The sequence below is a fragment of the Rhinolophus hipposideros genome, assembly GCF_964194185.1.
Source record: "Rhinolophus hipposideros genome assembly, chromosome: 20".
In the NCBI taxonomy this organism is placed as follows: Eukaryota; Metazoa; Chordata; class Mammalia; order Chiroptera; family Rhinolophidae; genus Rhinolophus; species Rhinolophus hipposideros.
Window position 1 is genome coordinate 18,277,366 of NC_138066.1, and position 25,103 is coordinate 18,302,468.

The following is a 25,103-nucleotide window of genomic DNA, read 5'->3' on the forward strand; positions in this document are numbered from 1 at the left end:
TAATGTCTTTAATTAAAAAACTCAACAAAAATATATAATCAAGCATTTTACATAATGCATACATTCTTAATATCTGCAGGTAAGATAAATAACAGAAGGCAAAAGCAGGTATACTGTATTGCTTCTCTTTGGCAAGTCACCAATATTATCCCCTGCAGAAACAGGATACATGTGAAAAAAAAAAAAAAAAGGCAAAATACCATGGTCTTAAAATAATTATCCCTTAATACAAACAAAAAAATATTTAGTAATAATACAGTAGCTGGATTTTCAAATTGACTGAAATCTGTCATACCTTTATACCACAGGGGTTAAAGTAGCAAGCTGCTTTCCAAAATTAAGGTCTGGAGCAGTAGTTATAGGAAAAAAAAAAAAGACAACCTTTTTCTAGTTATATCCTGGCTCTGTTTTTAATTTAATAACGTCACATTCAGACTCTACCTCTCAGATGTTGTTCCTAAGGAAAACAAAATCTTTTCCCTATATATAAAAATTGTGTTTTACTTGCAGGTCAGTTGTCTGACTCTCCCCCCACCCCCCAAAACGCACATTTTTGTATGAGGCAATTCAGTTTTAAGTCAATATTTACCATCTAAACTCAGTGTCCCAGAATAATAAAAAAATTCTTTCCACTTTACAGCAAAGATACATATTGTGGCTCTATCGAAGCAATATATACATGTTGGAACTAAAAACTTAGAAAAGCAGAAGGGTCCATTCAACACATAGCAGCTTATATCTAAATATGTACATGTATGTATGTTTTCACAGTTAAGTTTTTAAAAAAAATTTACATTTGATATGTTCAGAAATATTTCTCCTATAGTCTATAAATAATATTTTAAAAGCTCAACTGATCAAAATGCAGTACAAGAATGTATCAAATTAAATAAATCTTCTAAACCTTGAAAAACAGATACTTGAAGTCAGTAAAGCTTGAGGTTTGTGTGAAGTGTGCTCTGTCAGTCCCACCACTAGGGAAGGCAGAGTCCTCTAAATACGATAGGAGAGAAACTCCAGGACTTTAGAAGGAATCGGCAGCTCCTGGACTTCTTGGGTAGGCATCACTCTCCGCATTGACATGCGACATAAATGTTGAAGGCTAGGGATCTGCCTTGGAGTGGCCCAAAAATACACACTTCCATCGTGGGTCCTATTCAGAAACCAAAAAAAATCACAAGGTCAGTTACCCAAGTACATGTATTTCAACATGTGACAGCTCAAACTAACACCCAACGTTGTGCATTAGAGTCACAAACTGCACATTAAAACCTAATTTTCTTAACCAATGATTTCTATGACAAAGTAATAGTATTATAAAGAGTGCTTGTGGAAGATTTACTAACAATAAATACTGGCTGCTTTGACTAAAAGCCACCTTAAATTGTCACTTAAAAAAAACCCCAGAAAAATCTATTTACCCAGCAGCTAAAACACTGCCATCAGTAGAAAAGGCACAGCAAAGACCATTGCTCAAAGATGCAACTTGTACTGGATAATCCTCATCAATTCTCCAGAATCTCACCATCCTGGAAAGGAAATAAATTGTCCAGTAAGTATCTAGTGGGAAATTTACAGTAGAAACAACTTTTAAAATTGAAAAAGAAATGCCACTGTGTTCTGAGGCAGAAAATACATACACATACAAATCACACATACGAATCACTGAAGCAAGCAATTACTGTAACTTGCTTTATAAAGTACAGACTTTATAGTCTGTACCAATTGGTAACTTGGATCAATTAACACTTAAGAGACTATAACGCATGTCTGCCTCACCCTTCCTAGTTCAGATATGTATTCACAACCAAAAGCTTTCTCCTTACTTTCTTACACTTAAAACCCAATCACATCTGATCTGTTTTATTCTTTCCAAGACATTTATGACGCCTTTTCATCTAGGTAAAGTGTGTGTAGGAATGGCAAAGAACTGACATTCAGAATCCATCTGAGCAAAAGGAAAAACAATGATTTCTGGCAAATAAAAAAGAATTCTTTCTCCCTGTACATTTGTTAACATTCTAGAAAGATGATAATGAGTTGCTTTCTGAATTACTGTGACCAAATTTCTTAATGCTATATCATTCACACTGTGTGATAAAAGCATGAGAAAATGGATTGGCTACATCTTGTTTCTGCTTCTTACCAACAAGCAACACATCTCACTCATGTGACATTTCATCTTGTAGTCTCAAATGCAGAAGGTACAAATTATTTTTTACTATTTATTTCATTTTGCAAATGTCCTTTTGCTTCAACCTTTGTTAAGATATTACTGGAAAAAATCTGAGCTAGGCTAAAAGCTAATGAAAAATCTACCCAGTTTGCCTGAACTAGTTAACAAGGAACACAGGGAATGGCATACATTATCTTTAGTTTACATGGATACTGTTCAATTCAATAGTCTTTAAGACACACCAACGTCTTGTCTAGGGAGAGACAGAAAACTGTAGAAAGGCTGGTTTTTTTTTTTTTTTTTGGTCGTAAGAATGTTTTCATTAAGTAGGTGAAAGGAAATCTTTAAAAGACAATAATAGGTCAAATTGTAATTCACATACTTACTTATCATCAGCAAGGCTTGCAATATGCAGTCCATCATGACTAAAAGATACAGATCGTACCCATCGGTCATTTGCTCCTCCAGCAAATATTGGAGTAGGCGGGGGAAACAGGTGCCTGAGGTCAAAATACATGTTTTCAGTGGAAGTGAGAGCTCAAGAAACAGAACCATCCAGGTACAAAGTACATCTGTCTTTGAGCAATGTTTAAAGTGGCCTTAATAAACACAACTAAGAAGACTTAAGAGCCGATATATCCAAATTATATCAAAGGGACCCGAAAAGTACTACTAATCTCTTTTTCACAACGTGGGTTAAGACACTAAAATTAAGTCCAGCTCTGCTTTTAACTATTTTTCCCCAACATGAAACGCTAAATGTAATTACCACTTCTACAGTCATGTACTGTTAAATAGCAAGATCTGTATCAAGAGAGCCCAATTTATTTTTAGAATTTATATCTAAAGCTTTGCATTATTCAAGGGCTTAAATTATACTGAAATTTTAAATTACAACAGACTGCAATTTTACGTTTTACGTGTTACGTTTCACCCTAATCATTCATGTAATTTTTTAAAAGCTATACAGATGGCGAGAGTGAATGACAGACTAAAATAATTCATGCTCACCCAAATTCCATCAGAATGTCTCCAGTATGTGGATCCCAGATATATACTCGAGTATCATAAGATGCAGTAGCCAGTAAAGCTCCATCAGGAGAAAAGTCACAAGCTACAACATCATGGTGATGTCCTTCTAGCTTCCGTATCATAGTATATTTATCCATATTCCAAAGGAAAACCTGCAATAAAAAGGCATATGTTATAGTTTCTTTCAGATACACACAGGACAAAATGGCACATCTTAAACTAAAACTGCTAAATTTAATTCAGATTATATTAAATTAAACATTATAAATTACAAATAATTAAAAGAATATGCTCAGTGTCATAGTCAGATTAAAATCAGTCTTTAAGTTAATTAAAGTAGACATGCAAATTCTATTTCAAATGTTTCTGTTAAATGTTAATTAAAAAATAAGCCTAAACATTAAAAAGGCAGTGCAATTTAACCACAAGTTACACTGAAATCCATTTATTCCAAAAACTAATTAACTAAAATATACAGATATAAATAGGGTTAAGTACTACAAACCCCCTATTTTTTTTCCAGAAACTACCAAATTTTTAAAAAATATACAGACAGAAAATGTAAGGTTAACAAATTGTTACTCCATTGGCATCTCCCTTTGAGATAATCACTTGTTTACAAAAGGCTTGGGTCACCAACGTGAGCCTAGGAAGAGAAACAGATACTGCAAGCAAAGAGAATTTTCACAGCCAAATGAAATTTCTTTGGCAAACAAGGATGTTAAACCACATTATGAAATGAAAATGCTAATTTACGAAAATAATACAATTAACAACAACATTTCTGTGAATCAAGATTTGCTAGTCTTATTTTTCCCAAACTGACCACAATCATTACTTATTTTAAATATAAAACATTTAAATTACTGTAGTACAAATTCACATATAGTTTTAGATTCTAAAATCAGTAATTAGACTGTGCAGAATAGCTTTAAGTAAGATTCTAATGTTTAGTGCAGTCTGTTATATTAAATGTGAGCTTGGAAGTTTATAACAATCCTAGTAAGACAACCTCTCCTCCTCTTGGGAGAAAGCAATCCTTTTGGCTACATTTTTTTCTGCACAGATACAATATATTACTTCCAAAGAAAAATAAATACAAATTTTAAATCGGATCAGACTTAGGAATCTCTAGCATCTCAAAGAATTCCAAAAAACAGTACAGAGAAACCATCTGAAAGTCAATTATATTACATTAAATTGGTTTCACTTGTCAGACTCCCAATTCCATCAGACTGGAAGATCAATTTACTTGGAGGAGTCAGTGGGTTCCACTGTGGGGGAAATTATTTTAAAAAAGAAAAAAAGAAAGAAAGAAAAGCAGAAAGTGGACATCGACCAGCACCTGTGTACGTACAGTACACCTTGCAGCCGAAGGCAAGGTTACTTCATCCTATGGTAAAGGTCGCCCCCAGCCCGGTAGCCAGAGATGCCACTCTTTCTGCCCAGCTAACACCATTGTGCGCCTGTGTGCGAGTGGTGCCAGCATAACCTCAATCACACCAATATTGCTGCCACCACCTGTGACAGGGAAAGCAAGAAGCATATGGAAAACACACAGCCTAAAATAGCAATGTCAACATCTAGCTTTGTTCTTCTTATGATTTTTAAAGAACTGAATATTTTTTTCTAAACTTCCAACATTTGCAACTATCATTTTAACACACTTCTTGGCTAAATAAAATGCATTTTAACCACCCCCACCCCCCTATTATTTCAAAGTGTATTGTGATCATCACATGTATTTGGACTTCAACCAGTTTCATAAATATCTGAAGCTAGTAAGATCTCTTTAACCATACTAACTCAGAGCTGGTAGACAACTAAAAGAGTTCATCAATAAGCACAGCCTCTTAAGAATCACTTTATGCTTGATCTGTCTACAGGTATGCTATGCCTGTCGGCGTAAGGCAGACCATATCAAATTTTTCCTATAATTCACGCTAGGACATACATGAGTGCTACTTTTATTCTTATTAGGTTTTTAAGTTACTTTTTTTCAGTTAAATGTCCAGGACCAGCTGGGACTCAAAACTTTTTAAACAGCAAACTGGACCAAAAAAAAAATAAAAAAAATAGAACAACAGAGAAGAAAATTATTAGCAAGGGAATGTCTTAACATTTGGACTAGATCTCCTGTATAGCACATAAACTTCCTAGATCTTAGAAAAAATAAATTTGGCACACCCCTTATTTTATGAATATTATCTCTAACTAAAAGCAATCCAATTTCTCACTTCACAATCAATAACTATATTTAATTTCCCTCATGCAAATCCTTCCCCATCATGAAATAAAACATTAAAGATATTCATGACACCGAGCAAATCTTAATAGGTTACTTAGATTTGAAATGATTATGCACACATTATAATCCAATTCACAATAAATGTACAAGAACTTTGACACATACTGCTTTACTGGCTCCCACTGAACACAGCATGGAAGAGTCAGGAGAGAATGCACAGCTGTATACCCAGTTCTGATGGCCCCTCAATACTTTCATCATGTTTCCTGAACAAAAAGAAATACCTGTGTTAACCCTAGAATCAATCCACTTCAAATGAGGAACAATCAAAAACGGCAGAATTACAAACTTGTATAGCAGTGATTTACCTATAACAGGGGTTGGTAATATACACCAGTTGCTCAGTTTTGTAACTATAGTTTTATTGGAACCCAATCATGGTTGTTTGTTTATGCTGTGCAGAGATAGCATGGTCCATAAGCCTAAAATATCTGCCATGTGGCCCTTTAAGTCTACTGACCGTTCACTTATAGAAGATAGAATTCTTTTAGTCTAATCCCCTTATTCAACAAATGAAGGAACTGAACTGGAACACCAAAAGGTTCAGACTTGATTAGCTTCAAAATGCTTTTTCAATTTTCTTCCTTTTTGATAACTATATTCCACTTCAAAGTCCCTGTGTTTTATATCCAAAGCACACAATTGTGGCTAAGTATATTTTAACTCTTAGTTTTACATATATCTACTTACTAAATACCTACCACATGCCAGGCAGTAAGGATATAGCTGTGAATAAGACAAAGTCCCTATTCTCTTGGAGCTTACATTTTCCTGAGTTTATGTTCTTAAAACATATGCACACAACCGAAAATATGTTGAGAAAGCAAACATATTTGATGTGCAAAAGAATACAAAAATTTAATTAACTGTTTTAACTGTTGGGATCCCTTCACCCCTCAACAGCTGAGCAAATAGAGAACTGATAAAATGCACAGGTCTCTCATGGTTTTGAAATATTAACATATTATTTTATTAGGCAATGGTTACTACCCATCAGCTGGAACAATTCTCCAAATCTGAGGGGTCTGCTTCCTATAACTTTCAATTTAAGCTACCTTACCCCTAAGCAAGCCTGTCAACCTCCAGCTTGAGGCTGTTAGAGAACGTGCAGATCTCATTCTGGGTCACATTTATGGTTTGGTTTGATCTATACAAGGAAAGGGACCAAAGAACTAAACAGATAAAAGGAAACTTTGATCAGACACTACTTTTAAAGTCAAATGCCCCAGGTGAACCCAATACCTCTCAGTAGCAATATCAAGAAACTAATCTTTTTCACAGTCTGGAAAAAAGACATACCATCATCTTTCAGGTCCCACACTCTCAGAGTTTTGTCTCTCGAAGCTGACACTAGGATCAAGCTTCCATCTGGAGCAAAAGTTAAATCTCTGACCACTTCAGTATGATCTACCAAGTTAAGGAGGAGTTTTCCTAAATGCAATGGAAGGGGAAAATAACACAACGTTATTTTTATCAGCTTCTTTTTTATACTGTTCCTCACCACTAAAAAAAAAAACAATGAATAGAAATACTTGGGCACCTCCTCAGCTTACCAAGTGTAAAATGACTTACTAGTGCTTCTACTATTACCTTTAAAGATTCACTACACTATTTTAAAATGAATTACTTCCAGGATAACAAAGCCTCTATTTATTAGAAAAAATTAAAAGGGAATTCCTGAAACATACACAAACTCCTGCATCAAATTAATTTAGTATCAAGAAAACATACAATATTATCAGTTTTAAATCTTTGTACAGTATGATTTTAAAATATAAAATCAAAATTTTCCTTTTCTTTTCCTTGGCTTTGGATTACTAATGGACTGCCAAACTCCCCCAAGGTTGCAGTTATCCTGCAATCTAAAATTTCAAACATAAGCTTAGTGAAAAAAATGTACTTTATTCATCTAATATTGTAAGAGTATTGTTTTCTGTGAAAATCCATGTGCTGATCTTAAATTTTTTTCAAGAATCCAATCAAATTTAATGACTCATTATTCCCACTCAATGTTAGTATCACTTGCTGTGTTCTAATTTACACTATCTTAACGCTCATTTAAAAAAATCCTTCAATTGTTTGAGTACATACCATCAGCCAGAAACCGTTTTAGGTAGTGAGCAACACATTTATTTTCAAATGCCCCAAAAATGTAACTTCTAATCCTATTTAAACTTTAGATAAAATGTCACTAAAACCTTTCAAAGGTTATATAATGATTGTTGAAAACCAAATTATCCTTGAAACCCGCTATCAGTAACTGAAAACTATATGATAAAATACCTTGCTATTTGAGTCATAAACTAAATTGCTGGTTGTAAGTGATAATTAAACATTCCTTAGACAAGCGCTTCCCGCTGTAATAGTCTCTGAAGAGTGATCAAGCACTGTGAACTCTATTACCCTAAATTAAAACCATAGCTGAAGAAGCTATTCAGGCCAATTATAAAGACACATTCATAGCACCAATTCTTACTTTTCAGTGAAGTTAAAATCCTCAAATCATATATCCTACTGACTATGAGCAATGCCCGACATAAAACAATCAAGTTTGCTTCTGGAACTATGACTCCATACCTGTATAGGCATCCCATATTTTGATACGCCCATTGTTTAACCCCGTGGCAAGGAGTAGTTGATCTTGTCCAAATCTGAATCGATGCCATTCTATATTTACACAGCGACTCTGTTTTTCTGGAACTGAAGATCCAAAAGCAAGACTCCAGACTATATCACCACAGTCTATAATATGTTCACGAGGCTTATTTTTCTGAGCACCATCACTATTTTGTCTTGACAACCTCAAACTGCTTGAATTAGTGATATTCTTGGTGCCATGCAAGAGACTGGTGGGGGAAAGGAGCAGATTGAGATCTAGTTATTATTACTGTAGATTCCTGTGGATATGAAATGTTAAATGTTTGTTAAAACAACCTCAATATTAAAGTGATACTAAATAACAATAAAGTCTTATAAATGGGAAGGGGAAAAGCTGCTACTAGCTATGAGGACATGACCAAATAAATTCAGATCTAAAGATATTCTCAGTGGCTAAAAAAGAGAGTAAGTTCAACAATAAAATAATTTATAATGTGTATCAGAATATTCCTCAAAACCACTATATCAATTAGGACTCCTTTAATTAACCTAAAGTATAAACAAGCAAAAAACAAAAAACTCAAGAACTTAAGATATTGTGAAGCTGACACCAGAAAATTCCCTTCAAAAAAATCCCACAATAATCAGTAATTTCCCATACTTCCTAGACCTCAAGTAATATGTAATAAGGACATCAATAAATATACCCATAAAGATAGAATAGACACAAAAAGCAGGGGAAAGATTAAATTTAGCATGATGCATTTTAGAAAAACTTTCAACAAATATTCAAACTCAATTGAACCCAAGTAAGTACATAAAAATTCATTACATGATCTATGCACCACTGTTATCTAATAAAATGTTGTGAAGTCCAAAAAATGTCACATAACATAGGTCACCTGACCTGGCACAACACAATATATGCACCACACCAATTCATCTGCCTTTCAATACACAGAAACACTTAAAGACACAAAGGTATCTGAGAAAGTGTTCTATAATGTATAAGGCCAGACAACGCTTCCCACAAATTTTCCAATAATATATTCAGCTTTTGATAAAACCCATTTACAACACTCTAGAAAAGAAAAACTTAAGTATCAAACTCTTTTGACATTTGCTCCACACAGACAAAACAGGAAATTCTACAAACAAATACAAAATACAAAAAAAGAAGAGTCTTACAAGTTCTTCAGGCACTGGGACCACGGCACGAGCTTTACTGTACGATGCCCTTGGGACCAAGCAAAGTAGGAACCATCTGGAGCAAAAGCAACAGTCCAATTCTCACGACCACATTTCTTGTCAAAAGGAGCTGCCGGCGCTAAAAGTTCACCTATCGTACGTGATCTCACTAAAAGGAAAAATAAAAATACAGGATATAATACATAACCAGCAATGAATCTGAGACTGCCTCCTTATTACTTTGGGACTCACTCAACTTGGAGTAATTTCTAAAGAAGAAATAACAGACAATTCCATACAAGTTTCATTAAGCGTACTTAAATTTAGCACTCAGAATAAAAGCTGGTATATTAACAGTGTACAGAGAATGTTTTCTGTTCAACAAGCGTGAACAAGTTCCTGCTGTACCTGTGTGCACGCAAACTCAACTGAAATTTCCTCAATCCTGGGAAAGGATCTTCTTTATAAGTGTATCACCAATGCCGTCTTGGGTTGGTCTTGATTTTAAATTTTGCTGTTTTTCCTTTTTAGTTATAAATTATTGTCAAGTTTAGTTTCTCCCTCTTATCTATTTTGTGGTCAGTTATCTGATTATTGCTAGCGTATTTTCATGTTTTTGGCTTAAACTTTCTAACACCTAAACTTCGATATACAGTTCAAATAAGAACCACTTATACTCCCATTGCTCGGGCAGATGTATATACACAAACCCTCAAAATGTACTCGTTCAGTAACACTTCCAGACTCCATGTATGCTCCATCAACAGCTAGTATAGCACCTGGCATATGACAGATGCTCAGTAAATAGTTATTGGACAAATATGAAAGCACGTGTATAAACTCCCATTCTTAAATATTTCATTGCCCAATTCTTTTTGTTTTATTGGGGAATATTAGGGGAGTGTGCTTCTCCAGGGCCCATCAACTCCAAGCAGTTGTCCTTCAATCTAGCTGTGGAGGGCGCAGCTCAACTCCAAACCAGTCGCCGTCCTCAAATCTTTAGTGGTAGCGGGTGAAGCTCACCATCCCATGCGGGAATTGAACCGGCAACCTTGTTGTTAAGAACTCGCGCTCCAACCAACTGAGCCACCTGGCCGCCCTCATTGCCTAATTCTTTGATACGTTACTAAATAAGCTATGGTTTAAAAAGTTAACAGAGCTGAGACCTATTTTTTTATGATATTCATAAATATGAATCTCTAATAAGGCTCATTCTAATTTGGTGTAACTGAGATTATCAGAAATTTTCCTTTTGATAACTCAAAATCTCCTTCCTTGTCACTCCACCCATGAAGTCCTGATTCTGACCTAAGACATTAAGCGTAATCCTGCTCTCATATGACATTCGTACGAGCATATTGAAGATGGCCATGACATCAACTAAATGTTTTCACAAGCCAAAATCTCTAGTCCTTTCAATCATTCCTTCGATTACATGGTTTCATCCCCTATCTTACCTTCATCATACTTTTCTGGATAAACTCCAGTCAGTAATGGCCCTCAAAAAAGTGGCACCCAGAACTAAACACAATACTTCAGGTGTAGCTTAATCAAAACAGCAGAACCCCCCCACCTAGCTCCACCTTACTCATATTAATGCAGCATACCGTGACACTGGTATTAACACTGGTAGTAACATGACTTTCTTCATACAAAGTTTACAAACCAGTGACCCTCATATGCCTGCATAATGAGTTTTTAAATATACAAATCATTTTTGAAAAGGCTTGCTGCTCCGTGTTTCCTTACACTCCTCTAAGCCCAGTCTTATATGGTCACTTCACTAGGGGACTAGGTGTCTGGCCCCTGAACTTGCAACCCCTGCTTCAATTTTTTTTTTTTTTGAACTTGGGTTCCTGTTTAACTACATTTATCTTTTAAATCCACAAATTTTAGGAGGAAAAGAAAAAAAATCAAAGCTCTTAAATAAGGGAAGCAACTTTTAAAATTCAACTGAAAAATGCAAGCTGATTTAAATAATAAAGACCACAAAATTATAAGCTAATTTATTCTCAAATATAAATTTGAGAAATGGGGCCACTATAAAAAAAACTCCGAATAAATACTGTTAGAAGTATTGTATTAATAACTACCTTGCGTTTCTTTGCTTCTTAACAGGAATATCAAATGGTCTCATTTTAATCAAATGGATTTAAGCACTCATTTAAATACTTACTGGTACAATATTATAAACTAGCACAAGGTTTATAATGACGTGCTTTGAAAAAATATTTTTTTTGCAACTTAAATCTTTATCACATTACCTGCAACTGTTTAATGTTAGTATTTTAAGAAATGTTAGGACTTAAAGATCTTGTATAAGTGAAAGGCTGCCTGCCACAGAAACTCGGCCGTAGATACAACCCTCCATTATTAAAGTCTGTACAGTAGTAACACAGCATCTGAGTCACTGCTGAACCAAGCAAACCAGATTTAGCTCCTTCTTCACATTCCTCCCTGCAATTTCATAACCAGAAAGGGAGGATCTGTGACAGTGTCTTGTGAAAGAGGGCAGTAGCTCAAGGCAGTAACTCCCTCACTTAAATTTCTTTAATTACTCATGAAATCTTATCTCTTCTCTTTCAGTATGTACTGGGGAAATCAAACAGCTATAATACCTAAGAAAGAAGGGGAAAAGTAAGTCCTTAGTGATGGATACAAAACTACAGATATTATTACTGTTTAACCTTGTATCCGAATGATACTTGGAAAAAAAGGTTAGAAAAGGCCGAGGCGCTTGGCTAGTAACCACTATATCCATGAAATAACACTGAGACCTAAATGTGTGAAAAAAAAATTAAATTAAAAAAGGCCACTTAGTGGCTGGTTGTACCTTATTGCGGGTATGCTAAGAAGCTCTATCTCTTGGAAGAGAGAGGACTGAAGTTTTCAAAATGGTTCAACAAGACGAAGTAAAGACAGATAAGTGAAGGGCAGATCACTCACATCTGTGATACTGTGTCGTAGGGGTTAAAGAAAACCCCCGCTGGACTGCGAATAAGAGCCTTTCAGTTCTATGCTCCACTGTAGGATGTACTTACTGGTCTTAGAGTTCAAAGGAAAACTGGCCACGAATTTTGTTTTCTCTGTACGTATAAACTAGTTCTTAAAATCAGGGTTCAAGTCCCTTCCTCACCTCCCGTTCAACCTTATCCCTAAGAGACATAAACTCCAGAATCCTAAGATAGCCGTCTCTAGATCAAGTTCACCCGCAATACAGGATAGAGGGGTTTGGGCTACTTCAGCTTCTCCCTTTCTCTATAAATACCCCCTCCTTGTATTCAGTGAAGGCACACGTTTAGTTGAAGAAGAGGGAAATGCAAAGGCTCTCTACTCAGCAGCCACCTCCAATTTTCATTGAATTAACACAGTAAGTTCAGTGTTGGGGTTTCTTTGGGGGAGGGGGATGTCCAATCTATTTTATTTTTTAAAAAATATACTGTATATATGTTTGCATTGTATAGCACGACGACCTGGTAAGGTCAGCGTTGGCTGAGGTCATCTATCTACCAATGCGCAGCACTCCCAGCTCCAAACGCTGTTCCAGTTATTTTCCCTTAAAAGAGGATTCAAATAATACGAGGAGCTTTTTACACTGAGTCAGCGAGTCGGTGGGTCTTGGCACACAACCTTCACAATGTATCAGCGCCCTGCCTGCAGCACGGCACACAGAGAGTCACTAAACCAGTTTCTCGCCCTTGCAGAGCCTGCTCTTCTTTTTACTGCGGCGTCTCTTCCGTCCGCTCCCCCCAGCCTCTCCGCTCCCCCCGCGCCTCTGTGCAGGGAAGATAATCCCGAGTCTCCTCCCCTGAGCCGCTGCCTTTCCGAACACCGCCTTTTCCAGGCGGATGGCACCTCCCTGGGAGCCCGTCTCCTTCACGAGTGGTGGGTGGACACGAGGACCCCTCGTTTCCCTGCAGCTCAGAACACACGCGTTTACTTCTCGTCGCGTCAACTTCAAGAGTCCCCGAGACCTGCCCACCGCCCGGTCGGTCCACGCGGCGTCCCAGCCGCCGAGCCAAGAAGAATCCCGAGGTGATGGCCCCGCGGGGACCTCCGAGGAGGAAACGCGGTTCTCCGGGGTGAGAGTCTGCCCCGGGCCACGAGTCCCTGGGGCCCTCGCGACGGGGCGCCCAGGTTCCCCTCCTCCCCACGACGAGCGCTCTGCCTCCCGCGGACCCGGGCACGGGGGGACCCCATGCCCCCTCGGCGACACCACCCCGCGGGGCCGCTGCCTTCCTGTTGGCTCCAGGCTCTGGCCCGGGCTCCCCCGACTCCCCGCAGACTCCGAGACGCTTCCTCCCGAGCCTCGGGCGGGAATTCCCGGCCTCGCCGGAGCCCCTGCGCGCCCCAGCACCCCTCACCCCCCGTCCCCTTCCTCACCGATCTCTTTCTCGTTGACCCTCGGAGGAAAGCTGGCCATCTATGGGGCACCGTCTGATTCCGGGGGCGCGATGCGGACGCAACGACAGAGAAGGGAGCGGCGAGTGCTGAGGGGCGTGACACGGGCTCGGTCCCTCCCGGTCCCAGGGACGGCTGGGAGGGGCGGGGGCGGTCGCGGCGACCTCTGCCGACTGCCCCGGGAAAGCTCTGGAAGGCCTCGGACCGAACTACGGAGTCAAACACAGACAATAGACCCTGGTCCCTGCCTCTCGCCTATGGACCAAGACGCTTCCTCTTACACTACCGACTGCAAACGAGACACTGGAGACAAAATGGCGGGCGGCGCGGATAATATCAGAGTGGTGGGGGCGGGGCCTCGTGACGTCACGGACTAGGCCCCGCCTCCCGACGCTCGGGACGTGACGGCCTGGGCTCGGCGCCCCACCCTCCCGCCCGGTGCGCACAGGCCTGGCGGGCGGGATCCGACCCTGAACGGCAGGAAGAGCGGGGAGGCGGGGGCGAGGCGGAGCTACAGCCGGAGCTCCGCAGAGGCCGGAACCTGGGTGGGAACCTACGGACTGTGCGTATCCCTCGGTGTTGTTTTCCCGGCCGGGGCCCCTAGCGTGGTGTTTATAAGTTGAAGTGTCTTTGAAAAAGCAGACCGGGAATTGTAGAATACAGATTAGCCCACAGCTTCAAGAGTGCATGGAATGTAAACTAGCTGAACTGAAAAGGACAAAAAAGACACTTAAGATGTTAACCCCAGCCCTCGTGTGCTGGGGAATCCGAGGTCGCACCGATGAAACCAAACGAGATCAGGGTGAATGAACCGCACGTCACGCAGCGATCATTCGGACGTGAGTCAGCCGGTTCTCGGAAGGACCGCGGTGACAGGGCGTGAGAAACTCGGAGCCGACATCCCACCCCCCACGGGACCTCCCTGGGCTGCCTTTGTCTGCAGCCGGGGCTGCCTCCGGGATGCGGCCTGGCTGGCGGTGCGCGGTGCCCCGGCCTCTGGCTGAGGCTGACCCCACCGGGTCAGCTCGGAGGCGGCTCTTCCTGCACCCCAGGCCTAAGCCTGCAGGAGGCAGCTCCTCACACGGGGTCATGACACACGTGTCAGGGTCCGCCGGAAGCCGAGTGGGTTCCCGAGTACAGGTGACAGGTTTGCATTTTAATGGGCTCTTTTGCATTCTCTTTTGCATTTTCATGGGCCCTTTTTGAATTCTCTAAAACTTGTTCCAAAGGAGGGCTTCTAAGGCTGGGAATTTCAAATATGTGGCCGATAGGATGGGAGAGGAGTTGCATCGACAAACGCTCCAGAGGTCTCAAATGACTATATGTAGGATATCTACTTCACCTTTTTCCTTGCATGAGTGATAATTCTTACAATAGTGAAATGTTTAATAGCAGAGATAAGAACTCATTCCCCTTCTTCTTCTTTTTTTTTTTAATCACTCTTATGTCCAGTTCACAGTTTACTGACGACTTACTCTGTGCCAAGCACTGGGGCTAGTTGTTGAATATTTCGAGTAGCACAAAAGAAAACTTTTAATGAAGTCTTGTAGATCATAAATCACCATTTCTAATTTCTTTAACCAACTGCTGTTATCTCTGTGGACTTGTATTATACCATACAAATTCATGGAAAATACCAGTTCTTGAGTGTCTGTGAATTATTTTGATGGCTTTTTCAAACAGTTGTGTAATTCCACTGTAGTTTATTCCTGCTAACCAACAGACTTCCTAATCATTTTCTCAACTGGCAAAGCACAATAGTGGAATGAAAAATAATTTTGTGATTTGTGTACTCATCTGTGATAATATCGAATGTTTGTTGGGTCCATGCTACATGCTAGGTACTGGGCCATATAAGTGCTTTTGTGGATGAACCCATTTAATACCCACAACAGTATGAGTAGTGTATGAATCAGTCACGTTTTCTGGACACTCAGTAATTTGACAGCAGTCACAGAGCTACTAAGTGGCGAAGTGCTAGATTTGCACTCATACTTGTCTGACTGCCTTGCCCTACTTCCATGCTATCTTGTGTCTCCTAAATGAAACCTAGCTTGAAAAGCAAATGTGTACTTTGCATTTCATGTCTGTTTTTTATTTTATTTTAATGTCAAATCTGAATAGACGTATCCCTTGCATAACCCATAAAGTTGGAGTTCTCCTGAGTTTTGTCCTTGGCCCACAGCTTTTTTCTTCTTCCACTCTCTCCCTAGGTTATGGCAACCTTTCTTTTGGGTTTAACTACCAGATCTGTGTGAGGACTCTCAAGTCCAGACCCGACTTGTCTCTTGAGTTTAACATTTGCATATTCAAGTACTTAACAAAAAAACTCAACCTGTCCAAACTGAGCACACCATCTTCTCTCCCAAAGCTGCTTCATCTTCTGTATTCCCTACATCAGTGACCTTGTCTACCCAGTCAGTCACTCAAGCCAGAGGCTGGAGTATTCTTTGACTGCTCTCCTTCTCTCTCAACCCCACAAATCAACCAATCCACAGCCCTGCCAGTATTTTCTCTTAAACTGTTTTGGAGCCTGACCTCTCTGTTCCAGCTCTGCTGCCACTGTCCATAGTTCAAGATCTTGTCATGTCATTTCTCTTACCAATCCTTTATAACCCTATATCCTGAGAAACCACTTGTTGTATTTCCTTCTAGTCTTTTTAAAATTTACTAGCTGTGTGTCCTTGCGCCAATTACTTAGCTCCCTATGCCTCAGTTTTCTCATCTATAAAATGGGAATAGTAATAGTACCTACTTCGCAGTTTTAAGGATTAAGTGAGTTAATATAAGAAAATCATTTAGAACAGGATCTGACACAGACACTGTCAGATATAAGTGTTAGATAATATTTTTATATATAGTAATCCCAGCTAACTGAAAAATTGAAAGATCAATTTCTCGTAAGAAATAAGGGATTGGCAAAGAGCTATAAAAACAACATGAAATATATGTATAAGCAAAATAATAAATAAAAGTTCTGGAAAGCATTTCATTTCCAAAACAAACCCTACCAATGAAAACCTGTTCTTCTGAGTCTCATTCTTGAATTATTCACGAAACATTGCTACTGTGTAGTTATTTACTAAGGCTGATTTACTCATAATTTTTGTTATGTAGATATTATTTCTTTTGAAATATTTGAAACACTATCTTGAAATATATTTTTTTTTAAATTTGCATCCTCCCTTGTATTCCATTTTTTCACATCTCAGCAAAATGTGTTAACAGTCTGACATTTTCATGTCGTTATACCTCTTAAGGGTGTGTTATTTCTGTACCATTTTTTTATACTGGCAGAGAGGTACAGAAGAATAAGCAAGGGGGAGCAATAATTATTACATTCTTTTGTTTGAGGAAAATATAACCATGCATATGTAAATCATTAGTTTTGGGAGTAGGTTACAATATAAAAATTTGTGCCTTGCCTTTTTTCTTTCATATTATAAGATAATATAATCCTATGTTGATAAAAAAAAAAAAAAAACTTTTCACCACATCATTGCAGGTAACCTTAACTTTATTCAGAGACGAACTTTTTCCTTTCCTCCCCCAGAATACATAATAATAGCACACAAAGGTGGGCTTCTCTTGTAGTTAACTTTTCATTACTCATGGATGTTGTAGGTGTACTTCCCTTGATGTCATGAATTAATTCAGTTCACTATTGTGGCTTTCTTGTTTCTTGAGAAAATCCATATTCATCAAAAGTTAGAGTAATTCAGGTGAATTGATGTTGAGATATGCACCCATACAGGTCTCTAAAGTTAGAGACAAATCTCTAAATCAGGATTCCTACAGGATCTGATTTCTAAACCTATGTCTTGGTGAGAGCAGAAAGTGTCTCCTTCCCTATAACTAAAGGGAAGCAATATTTATTTAAAAGAACAACCAAACATGACTAAGATTTTTTACAAAACTAATAAATTTTACAACGGGTTTGAAGCCAGTACCACCACCAGAAAAAAAAAAAAAAACAAAAAACCCCAACATCCAAAGTGCCAAATATTTTATTGTTCCCTAATGGGGTTAAATTTCAAAGATGCAAAAGATTGCCATAATTTTTTTTTTGACTCTCTATTGACCAAGACCAAACAAAAAAAGTTAATAACAGCCTGAAAAGCCCACATTGCTTAAGCAATAGGGGAGGTGCTTGTTTGTGTGTTTGTGTTTGCTTTTTGGACCTCTCTGCTATTATTATATGCTATTATATGCTTTTATTATATGCAATTATAGCTCCCCGCAGGTTAAGTCTTAGGAAAAGCCTACAAATTCATCCAAAGTTTTTCAGGGCTTGAGTGCTAGGGCAGGAGTTTTAAATCATGGAATTTATGGAGATAAGTCTGGGATTCTAGATTAAAGAGGTGGAATTTGCTGAGGATTTAGCTGGACACTCATAACTTACATATATACACACATGTACATCAGTAAACAGTAGGAGATACCTTTATAGTTGTGAAATATGCTGGAAAGGTAATGGGTCCAGAGGAAAATTCTGGTGACAGCCCATTTTGTCTTGGTAGTCTTTCTTGGGATGCAATGTCTAATAGTGGCCCCCCTGCTATCTTATTTTTCACTTTTCTTCCTCATTTCACATATCTTGTGTGGTGTTTTGACAGTGTGGGAAATGAGCAGAATATTAGCATTGGGTTTTCCAAGATGTATAATTTGACCTTAGTTTACAACTACACCCCCCAATGGCTCATAAGTGTGGAAAATAGTGCAACTAGTCTAGATGTTTCTACATTTATGACTGAGCCAGAATGCCCTTGGCGGCACATAGAAAAATTATCATATTATATCTAAAAGAGTAAGCAGGAGGCCTCTGTCTCCAGTGTTCTGGAGGATTCCCTATGCTTGTTGCTGAGCTAACCCAGATCCACCCCCTTCCTGTTCTTACCCCTAAACTCAGGGCACTTACAGGCAGGCAGTGTCCTTTAGCTTAGTTCTTGATCTTCAGGAGAAATCTGCATAACATGGAATATTCCACCCTGTAATGGAGATTATCCTCATATCAAACCTTTGACAGCGCTTTGCATTTTCATTTTTCTGACTATTTCTGCCTGTGACCATTCTCTATCGAGATTATGAGAGGGAAGAACATTACCCTTTATGGAAGGATTTCTCTTACTTGTCCTCCACCTCTATCATTTTGTTTCTTGTTGGTGAAGTGCTTCCCGAGTCTTTCTCTCTCCAGTTGCCTGGCTTTTTAGTCAGATGTTTCTCCCTTCTGGCGGAGGGCAAATTGCATTGGCTAGAATTTTGTCTTTTTCCAGGGGCCCCAGAAAGTCCTGAGGACAGCTCCCAGGTGATCTCCATTGGAGCTTCTGGCCCCTGCGAGCCAGTCTTGCCCTTGTGTAATGGATTTGGATGCAAGATCTTCCTATTGATGCCCTTACTTGCTAGTATAGCTCATAGTTTGGGGGTTGCTTTTTTTTTAGGCTGAGGAATTTCTGACCTATTTCCAACACTTCTCTACATCATTTCTAGTTCTTTTATAGCTTCCATATTGTTTTCTTCCTGAATTTGTTTTTTCCTTTTATGGAATGAATACTCTTGATATAATGGAAATGTTTCTTTTTCTCTACTTGGTTGTAGGTTCCTAAGGGCCATGACCTTTCTTTATCTTGGAATCATTTTTAGGACTTTGCACATAATTGATATTCAGTGTTTGTTGAATGGAATTGAATTGTAAAGATACAATTCAATTCCATCTAACTTCCTAACAGGGTATTTGAGGTTAGTTTAAAAAGCAAGTGTCCCTACTACTGTCTTTAGAAAAATAAAGAGAAAGGAAATTAGGAAGTTTATTAGTAGGAGAGTTCAAAGATTGAAGCAATGGTGGATGGAAGCCAATAAAAAAACAAATTGGTGACTTTACTTATTAGTTTTACATAGAAAAATAAGTGTATTGAAGAGATCACCTCCAATATAGTTAAAAGTCTTAAAGACTAAATATTTAAACTAATTTCTGAGAGTCATTTTCAGACTTGTAGCCGGAAGGGACCATAGGGATCAGACAGTGTAAAGTTATTTTACAGGTGATGGAACTCATGGATGATGTACAGATGACTTCTCACATTCATACAGTTAGTGAAAGAATGAGGATGAGACACAGTTCTGCTCATAAGCTCAGCACTTTTCCCATTGCACTGTAGTTGTTTTAGAATAATGTAGCTATTTGTATATGTGCCATTTCCCCCAAAAGGGTCATAAGTTAATGGAAGACAGAGATCATGTCTTTTTTTATCTTGTTCTTTATGGAAGACAAAAAGGTATAATGCCTGACAAATATGTCTGCCACATAGTATGTGCTCAATTACTCCCTTTGACTTAGGTAAGTTCTTATCTGATGAAAATGTGATTCTTCTTGGCCTCATGTTCACGAAAAGCCACTCTTTATTTGTTCATTAAATATTTATTGATTACTTACTTTGTCCCAAGTGCCATGTTAATATCAAAATGAAGCTCTTTCAGCTTGGAGTCTATATTAAAATATTATGTGAGATGGTAAATAACTCAGTTAGGAAAGGAAGTGAATTCTCATCTGATGTATTTCCTTTTTATAGACTCATTTGCATTTCATAGAATTTTGGTGCTAAAGGGAATGTGAGGTTTCCTAAGGTCACATTATCAGTAAGTGGCACAGCAAGGACCAAAATGAACACCATCTCCCTCAAAACCCACTATTCTTTCCATTACAAAGAATTCCTTCCTTTATTTTGCAGTTTTGGAATAACATATGCCTTAGTTAAATGTATGAGTGTTGATAAAATATTGATCCATGTTTTTTCCAGATTAGATATCAAAATGCCTGAAGGGGGGTGTGGAGAGAAAATAGGGTAGGAAGACAGAGCCATTGATTCTTCTTAGCCAATAGAATAGAAACTGCCCTAATCATCTGCTTCAAATTATAGGATATTAGGACCAGAAGGATCCTTGGAGACCACCTGCACAAGACCTGTTAGTTTCCAGATGAAGATTCTGAGCCTCAGAGAGATTCAAGTAACTTCACCAAAATCACACAGTCAGTTACTACCAGAAGCGGGACTAGAATCCAGGAATCCTGACTCCCCGTCCATAAGGCCAGTGTTTCCTAAACTTCAGTTATTTGCAAACTACCTTTTCAATTTGTCTGAATCCGCTTATTAGTACTTAATAGTTTCATTTGTCAATTTGTTTTCTAAATTTTTAAAATCTCTAATATGTAACATATGTAAAACTTCAGTTTATTTAAAAAATATTTTTTTTGCCATTATCATAAATGGAAAACCAGTATTGTTTTATAAGATAAACATAAAAAATAAAACTTGGGAAGTATTTGTAAATTCTGCTTAGTTGCTCCGCTTGCTGAAGGCGTGGAGCCTGAGGTTTGCTCTCTTTTTAAAGAGAGAAATAAGCAAGTGTCAGAGACCCCAAATGAGAATTATTTATTGATGTAATCAAAGACCATTGAAAAGGGAATAACTTTCTACATAATTTATGCCATTTTATGCTGCATCTAAAATCATTTTGTGTACCACCAGCAGTTCACACCCCACATTTTGGGAAACACCGCCCTAACCAGTAATAGCATTTACTGAAAATGTGTTTTGACTCTGCACGGTCATCCTCTCATCCTCGGGTAACATTGTATTTTGTAAATGTTAATTGCTCCTTATCTAATCTGTATCTTAAAAGCATAGTTTGTTATTTCCTTATCCCACTGAGGAATAAACTGAGTTCCAGAGAGGTTTTGAGAGTTATATCAGCAGTGATAAGTATAACTGAGGGAATATAGCAAATAAACTAGAAGCTTCAATTCCTGATAAGGATTTGGCCACCTTCCTCCCTTGCTTGACGTGATCTGGGAATCCAGAAGTTGTGGAATACAGGTTTGCTCCAACTGTCAAGCAAAGGGCTAAAAAAGGTGGGAAGAAGGCTAACTTTATTCAACTCTGTCTGGACTTTGTCAGGTTAGCTCATTTAGTCTTCCCAGCAAATGTACCCCATTTCACAGATAGGGAAACAGTTTCAAAGAGACCAAATCACTTTTACAAATTCATACACTTAAAGTAAGAGGCAGAACCAGGGTTTGAACTTCTCTTCCTGATTTCTTAAACTCATGTGTCTCATGGACGCCATGAAGTTATCTATTTGAAGACCTGGGTTTTAGGGTGATTTTCCCACCAAATGGAAAACTTAGTATGGATCAAAGATCAAAGAATGCTGAGCCATTATGTCTACCCCTTTTTGCCCAGTGTACACTTCCTTAGTTTTCTCATCACCTCACCCTGGGGCACCAATGGATTCATGTTGTAGGCTTCTCATTCCATCTCTCTTCCCCGTGTAAGAACCTGCCTAAGTACCGTTTGGCCCTTATTTTATATTGCATCATACTGTGACGTTATTAGAGCCATGGCAAAATTTGAGAAATTGGTTTTAGAAATTGAAATTCCAGAATCAATGTTAAGAATCCATGTAAACTAGACTAATTTTTTTATATGTATATGTAGAAATAATACATGCTGAGAAATAATTTAAAAATCCTTCAATTTGGCTACCTGCTAAATCTCATTAGGAAAGCTTTTGGTGAGGGTAAGGGGGAGAGAGGATGCTGAGGGGAACTGCTTGGAGGGAGAGCATCAGACAGGAGACTGAAAGCGCCTAAACATATGGGGAGGGAAGGGATCTTAACAACCAGGAATTCAGAGGGACTTGGGGAGCAGGAGCCAAGTGTGGGAGGATAAAAACAGGGATGGTGGGGAGTGGGTGGGGGGAGAGGAGATGACAAAGGAGGAAGAACAGAAACAGGCTTTTCCTTGCTTCAACTCCTTCTCCTGACTGCTCCGCCTTCAGCAGTTCTTGCATATATCTCAGGGCCTTTTCACATTGCTTGAGCTGGTCGTGCCCTCCAGATAGCAGATTCAGCCTCATTGCTCATTTTTGCTCCCTGTGGACAGCAGCTGCTCCAGCAGCCTGACGCCTTGGAGAACATCGTCCTCTTACATTTCAGCAGGTCATTCCCAGACAGTGCCTCCTGCAACCTGCATGGATGCCTCTGCCCACAGTCCTCACGGTGCTGAAGCCACAGCGCGGCTGTCTCCATGGCCCACGCTCTCACATATTTTCCTGCGTCGGATGGGTAGAGCATCTGGGGGAATACCTTTGAGTGGGGAAATAAGGGCTCTGTCTTTCCGTTTTATTGAGTGAAACACAGCCAGCGTTAACGGACGCTTATCCTCTGAGGAGCCAGCAAGCGACACAGCCTTCTTATTTCTCAGTGGCTTGTCTGATGCAATCATTGATTTTGGACAATTCATCTAACATTCATTTCACTCCCAATACAGCCTACTACTACTCCTGCTACACACACTTCTAAGGATTTTCTTTTTGTCAATATATTATACACAAGAATTATGGGTAGTAAATGACATTTTCAAAGCTGGGCCCTGCCCTCATATCAACATCTTATAATGTTTTAAAACCTGCAATTCTTCTGTCATTGGAGAGATTCCGATTTTATTGATACATAATTTGAAAGCACAAAGACATGATTTCAGAGTCACAGGGCAAGGCATCGTGGCGTCTTTGAGTCAACTACAAAGACATCCATCAAAACCTCTCATTGTCTGCCAACCTCCTGACTTGTTCACTTGGAAAAAGTGATTTCAAACCAAAAGTGATTTCAAACCAATATCTCTAAAGGGAAATCAAAGCTCAATGTAGGTGGGACGGCATTAAGAGAGTATGTAGTCTCGTAAAGGAGCTTTGTCTTCAGTCCCAGGCAATTTCCATCCCAGAGTTCTAAAGCCACCTGCAAATATGATCATGAAGCCAGAGTAGCAACTCTTTGATGAGAAGTCAGGAAGAACAGGTGTTAACTGAATGTGCAACTGCTTGAGGAATTGTACCCAAAGGCGTTGATGAACGGAATGAAACCATCCTCTCTATGAGCGATTTCTTGGGTGATTAAGCGTCAGGAAGAACAATCATCTATCAGAAGGAACCACAGTCTGGAAAGTACATCACTGGGTCTAGAGAGGTGGCAGAGTTCAGTGGAAAAAGTCCAGAACTTGAAGTCTGGAATTTGGGTCTCTTCCTGACAATTCACTTCTGTTGCAGTCATAAAAATGCTTGGTGAATAAAAGAGAAAGTGTCTGTAAAATGCTTTATTGTCTGCAGAAGGAGAAACTATATGAAAGCATAGGATAGTATTAGAATACTTTTCATTTAGCTTTCAGGCCTCACTGAGTTCATTAGAAATTCATTACCAAACGATTTGAGGAATAAACTACAAATTATGGAGGAACGGGAAGTTCTAAAATTGATATAAGTGATTTAGTAAGATAGTACCTGTTTTATTGTTTTGAAATAGGACTAGCAAAACTCTTAAATATACAATTTGATTTTCTTCTGCCAAAGTAGAGCCATTTTCCCAGAACTTATCCTTACTTGTCTTTCTTATTGTTTTCCTCTTAACCTTATCTTTTTTTTTTCTTTTTTAAAACTTCCCATCCATTTACTTTTTGGGGGAGGGGTTGAGCATTGCTAAAGGATTAGCTACCTTACTTTTCTCACCATTGCCTTGACTTAAAGTAGTCCTGATAGTCTCAAAGTATACTTCTGTATACAAACTTGGGTTGAAAATAATAAATGCCGAGCAAAAGGTCTAATGGAAGATATAGAATTGGCAAGGAGTTGAAATCCAAATGCTTCAGTCACCAAAAGGAAATGAATGAGGCTAAAAATATAATCAAGCATGTGAGGAATCAAAGTTTTTTCTTAAGTGAAAATTATTGTTTAGGGCCATTTACTACACCACTCAAAGCTCCTCAAGTCTATGAAACTTTGCTCTGCAAGGAGCTGCTTCAATATGTTATCTTGTTTCAATAATCTCTTAGATTTGGATTCTGTTAGTACACTAGATATAGATAAAAGAAGGCAGAGAGGTGGGGAGGAGAGAGAAGCCTGAGAATATGTTGCTAAGACTTTCAGTTTGTAACACATGACTCTTAAAGAAGGAAGAGCTCATTCTCTTATCCTTACAGTTTCATATTACTCCCCAAACTTGACCTTCCTTTAAACTTGTATTGGAATCTCTCCAAAACTAAATTCTATTGTCTAACTCAAACGATAACCTTTCCTGTTTCCTTCCTTCTCGACTCTCGTATTACAGATAGGGGGCATGGACTTGCTTGTCATTAAAACTTTCTTGTAACCAATGTTTATTTTTATAAAAATATTTTGTGCAATTAGTTGCGGGGGGGCAAATAATGTTTTAAAAAAAGACTCATACCAAAAGCAAAGGCTCCTGATACCCTCAATTCCCATTCTATCATTACTTCCTGCCATTCAGAGGCTTACACTCAACAGGTTAAATTGGTCTCTCCTGACATTTACCTCCACATTTCTAAGAAATAT

The 25,103-nt window shown here is 38.7% G+C and overlaps 2 protein-coding genes across 6 annotated transcripts; one reads left to right on the forward strand and one right to left on the reverse strand.

Annotated features, from left to right (window-relative positions):
* WSB1 (WD repeat and SOCS box containing 1) lies at positions 1 to 13,826 on the reverse strand. 4 transcript variants are annotated; one of them, XM_081029813.1, is made up of 9 exons: positions 13,686 to 13,826; positions 9,303 to 9,471; positions 8,094 to 8,362; positions 6,816 to 6,947; positions 5,622 to 5,722; positions 3,188 to 3,360; positions 2,563 to 2,676; positions 1,422 to 1,529; positions 1 to 1,153 (listed from the first exon to the last, which is right to left on the reverse strand). In XM_081029813.1, exons 1-9 carry the CDS (start codon positions 13,723 to 13,725, stop codon positions 994 to 996), a joined length of 1,266 nt encoding a protein of 421 aa, XP_080885939.1. In that variant the 5' UTR covers positions 13,726 to 13,826; the 3' UTR covers positions 1 to 993. The 4 variants fall into 4 exon arrangements, with proteins under 4 accessions (XP_080885939.1, XP_080885941.1, XP_080885942.1 ...); XM_081029815.1 differs by lacking the exons at positions 9,303 to 9,471; positions 13,686 to 13,826 and adding an exon at positions 4,554 to 4,729; XM_081029816.1 differs by lacking the exons at positions 9,303 to 9,471; positions 13,686 to 13,826 and adding an exon at positions 4,566 to 4,729 and having other exon boundaries at positions 8,094 to 8,351.
* On the forward strand, positions 11,548 to 23,843 carry LOC308489133 (uncharacterized protein). Of its 2 annotated transcripts, none has more exons than XM_081029817.1 (2): positions 11,548 to 14,843; positions 20,618 to 23,843. In XM_081029817.1, the coding sequence occupies exon 1, from the start codon at positions 13,151 to 13,153 to the stop codon at positions 14,078 to 14,080; it is 930 nt and encodes a 309-aa protein (XP_080885943.1). In that variant the 5' UTR covers positions 11,548 to 13,150; the 3' UTR covers positions 14,081 to 14,843; positions 20,618 to 23,843. The 2 variants fall into 2 exon arrangements, 1 of the variants encoding a protein (XP_080885943.1); XR_013992049.1 differs by having other exon boundaries at positions 14,200 to 14,850; positions 20,618 to 21,509.
* Positions 23,844 to 25,103: the final 1,260 nt, after the last annotated feature.

Excerpts from the sequence above, each read along its gene's own strand:
- WSB1 (XM_081029813.1), bottom strand. The coding sequence starts at position 13,725 with ATGGCCAGCTTTCCTCCGAGGGTCAACGAGAAAGAGATCG. Across the intron at positions 8,363-9,302 it reads TCCCAGTGCCTGAAGAACTT|TCTCTTGCATGGCACCAAGA; the intron begins GTAAGACTCTTC and ends TTCCCCCACCAG. Across the intron at positions 5,723-6,815 it reads GTGGGACCTGAAAGATGATG|GAAACATGATGAAAGTATTG; the intron begins GTATGTCTTTTT and ends CTTTTTGTTCAG.
- LOC308489133 (XM_081029817.1), top strand. The coding sequence starts at position 13,151 with ATGGCACCTCCCTGGGAGCCCGTCTCCTTCACGAGTGGTGGGTGGACA.